The sequence below is a fragment of the Notothenia coriiceps genome, unplaced genomic scaffold (assembly GCF_000735185.1).
Source record: "Notothenia coriiceps isolate Sejong01 unplaced genomic scaffold, NC01 NC01_scaffold00008079, whole genome shotgun sequence".
NCBI classification, from domain to species: domain Eukaryota; kingdom Metazoa; phylum Chordata; class Actinopteri; order Perciformes; family Nototheniidae; genus Notothenia; species Notothenia coriiceps.
Window position 1 is genome coordinate 1 of NW_011340780.1, and position 2,304 is coordinate 2,304.

At 38.6% G+C, this 2,304-nt stretch overlaps 1 protein-coding gene across 1 annotated transcript; it reads right to left on the reverse strand.

Moving 5' to 3' along the window:
• Positions 1-464: 464 nt before the first annotated feature.
• Positions 465-1,389, reverse strand: LOC104944450 (inner centromere protein A-like; the record flags this gene model as incomplete). The annotated part of the gene is made up of 4 exons (XM_010769983.1): positions 1,247-1,389; positions 1,041-1,161; positions 847-954; positions 465-607 (listed from the first exon to the last, which is right to left on the reverse strand). Coding segments are annotated over exons 1-4 (422 nt in total), but the record flags the coding sequence as incomplete, so codon positions are not given.
• Positions 1,390-2,304: the final 915 nt, after the last annotated feature.

The window sequence follows — 2,304 nt, forward strand, 5'->3', positions numbered from 1 at the left end:
AGACCTCAAAACTATAAAAGACACATATGGAATTATCTAGTAAACCAAAAATTGTAAAAAAAAAATCAAAAAAAAAAAATCCGGAATATTCATTTATATTTTAGATTCTTCAAATTAGCCCTCTTTTGCCTTGATGACAGCTTTGCATACTCTTGGCTTCTCTATAAATATAGTATATAATGTATTATATTACATTATTGTCTCTGCATTGGATTATTAACAATTCCTTTAATAACTTCATAATTAAGTACATCTGAAAGCAAAAGTCTAGGGCAAATAATTGAAAGCAAATATTCAACAATTACACCAATTGTAATGTATATAATATTCCTTGCAAGCTCTTGCGGGCCACATGAAATGAGGTCGCGGGCCGGATTTGGCCCATGGGCCTTGAGTTTGACACCCCAGGTATAGATGATAAAGTATCTGTGGCACAGTGGTTAGATTTAAAGACAATAGATAACCTTTCAGCAGCAGCTAGCCTCTCTCTCTCTTGCTCTCTCTTCAGCTCCAGCGCTCGGCGAGCTTCAGCCAGTTTGCGAGTTCGCTGTTCCTCTTCCTCGGCCTTCTTCTTGGCCAGTAATTCCTGCTGCTTCTTCTCTTCTTCCTGAAAAAAAAAAGCACACAAGATAAGCTTGATTGTGAAAAAGAAAAACATGCAGAGAGACCATACTTTGGATTCAACAAAGGAACATTGTGTGAGTATTTAACTTCTTGACAGCGTTCATTTTTAAAGTTGAATAGACTAAAACGCTAGGAGGCTCTTGGATTGAGTGCTATACGGACCAAACTAAGCTGAGCAACAGAACAGGCTATACATGAGAACACACAATAGAGCTGTCTTACGGCTTGCTGAATCTTCGTTTTAGCCTCCTCTTCCTGCTTCTTCCTCTGCTCCAGGTCCTCTTGACGTTTAACAGCCAACTTCTTCTTCTTGTTCTCCTCGGCCTGGCGCTGCAAAAATACCAAAAGATTAAAAATCGGTTTGATATGCTTTGAGGGGGAAATACATATTCAGAGTCAGAAGATGTGTTTCATACCTTATCATTTTTCTCATCAATCTGAACCATTTTTTGCTCGATTTTCTTCTTCTTTTCTACTTCCCTCTGCTCTTCTTTGACTTTAGCCTCATGCACTCTCTTCAGTCTCTCATCCCTCTTCCTAGAACACAACATGTCAATGTTAAATCAAACGAAGTGAGGAAATTACTAAAGTGTTCAGGGGTGACAAGAGGTAGAGTTTTAACCTTTTAAGTTCGTCCTGTTTCTTTTTCTTCTCTTCCTCCATCTTCTTCATCCTTTCCTCCTCTTGCTCCTGCTTCTTCTGAAGTGCTTCCAGTTTGTAACGCTCTTTTGTCTGTGAACACAGAAAACAAAGATTTAGGAAACACGCCAATTCGAAATTCAATTGATAAAGACGGTAAAATATCAGAAGAACCCAAAGTAGCAGGCGGAGTGAGTAATCAAACGAAGCAGAGTGGTGTTATTTTAATGGTTCGTTAAAAAGGTAGGGTGGGTAAGAATGGAGAAACCAGCTCGAGTGCGCTAGAATTTGAAACTACGCAGCCGGAAAAAAAAAATCTGCCCCTTCCTTCAGACTTCCTTACAGAGCACCTCCTCCAACACACACATGACCAATGAGGGCACGAGATAAGTTTGTGCACGAGATGGAAGGCTGACAGGCAGGTAAGCCGTCCAGTTATTTTAGCCGGGCCGGCTAAAATGATTGGTTGTGCTTTTTACAGCGCCACAGATGACGTTTTTTTAATGTATTTATTGTCAAAGCATTTAATATATTCATTGCTATCGGGATGTTAAGAGCATTCCATGGGGTATAACAAAAAGTGTTTCTGAAGTGAATTACCTACCCCACCTTTAAGCTAAATAAAGTATGTGCTCACACTGCTGAATCGCAGAGGGATCTTCCTTTCATCATTAGACTCATACTACTGGAACATTTCAATAGACTATGTGTACAAAAATAAAAAAAAATAGACATTGATGGGAGTAACTTTTAAAGAAAGAAAAAACCGCTAACTTTAAATCCTTAGAAAAATCAAAATAGAACCTGTGACTCTAAACAAGCTAGAGAAAAACCCAAGTATCGTGATGTCTGCCGTATTTAAAGAGCAACTTGCAGGTTAGACACACCAGTGAATAAATGTGTAGGAAAATTATGTATACACTAGATTTTACACAAAATATACACTACAGTAGGGCTGTGCAATTAATCGTATTTTAAATCGCGATTACGGCTTGCGACGATTATGAACAAAATACGATTATTTTGCTGGGTGCGCTTTCG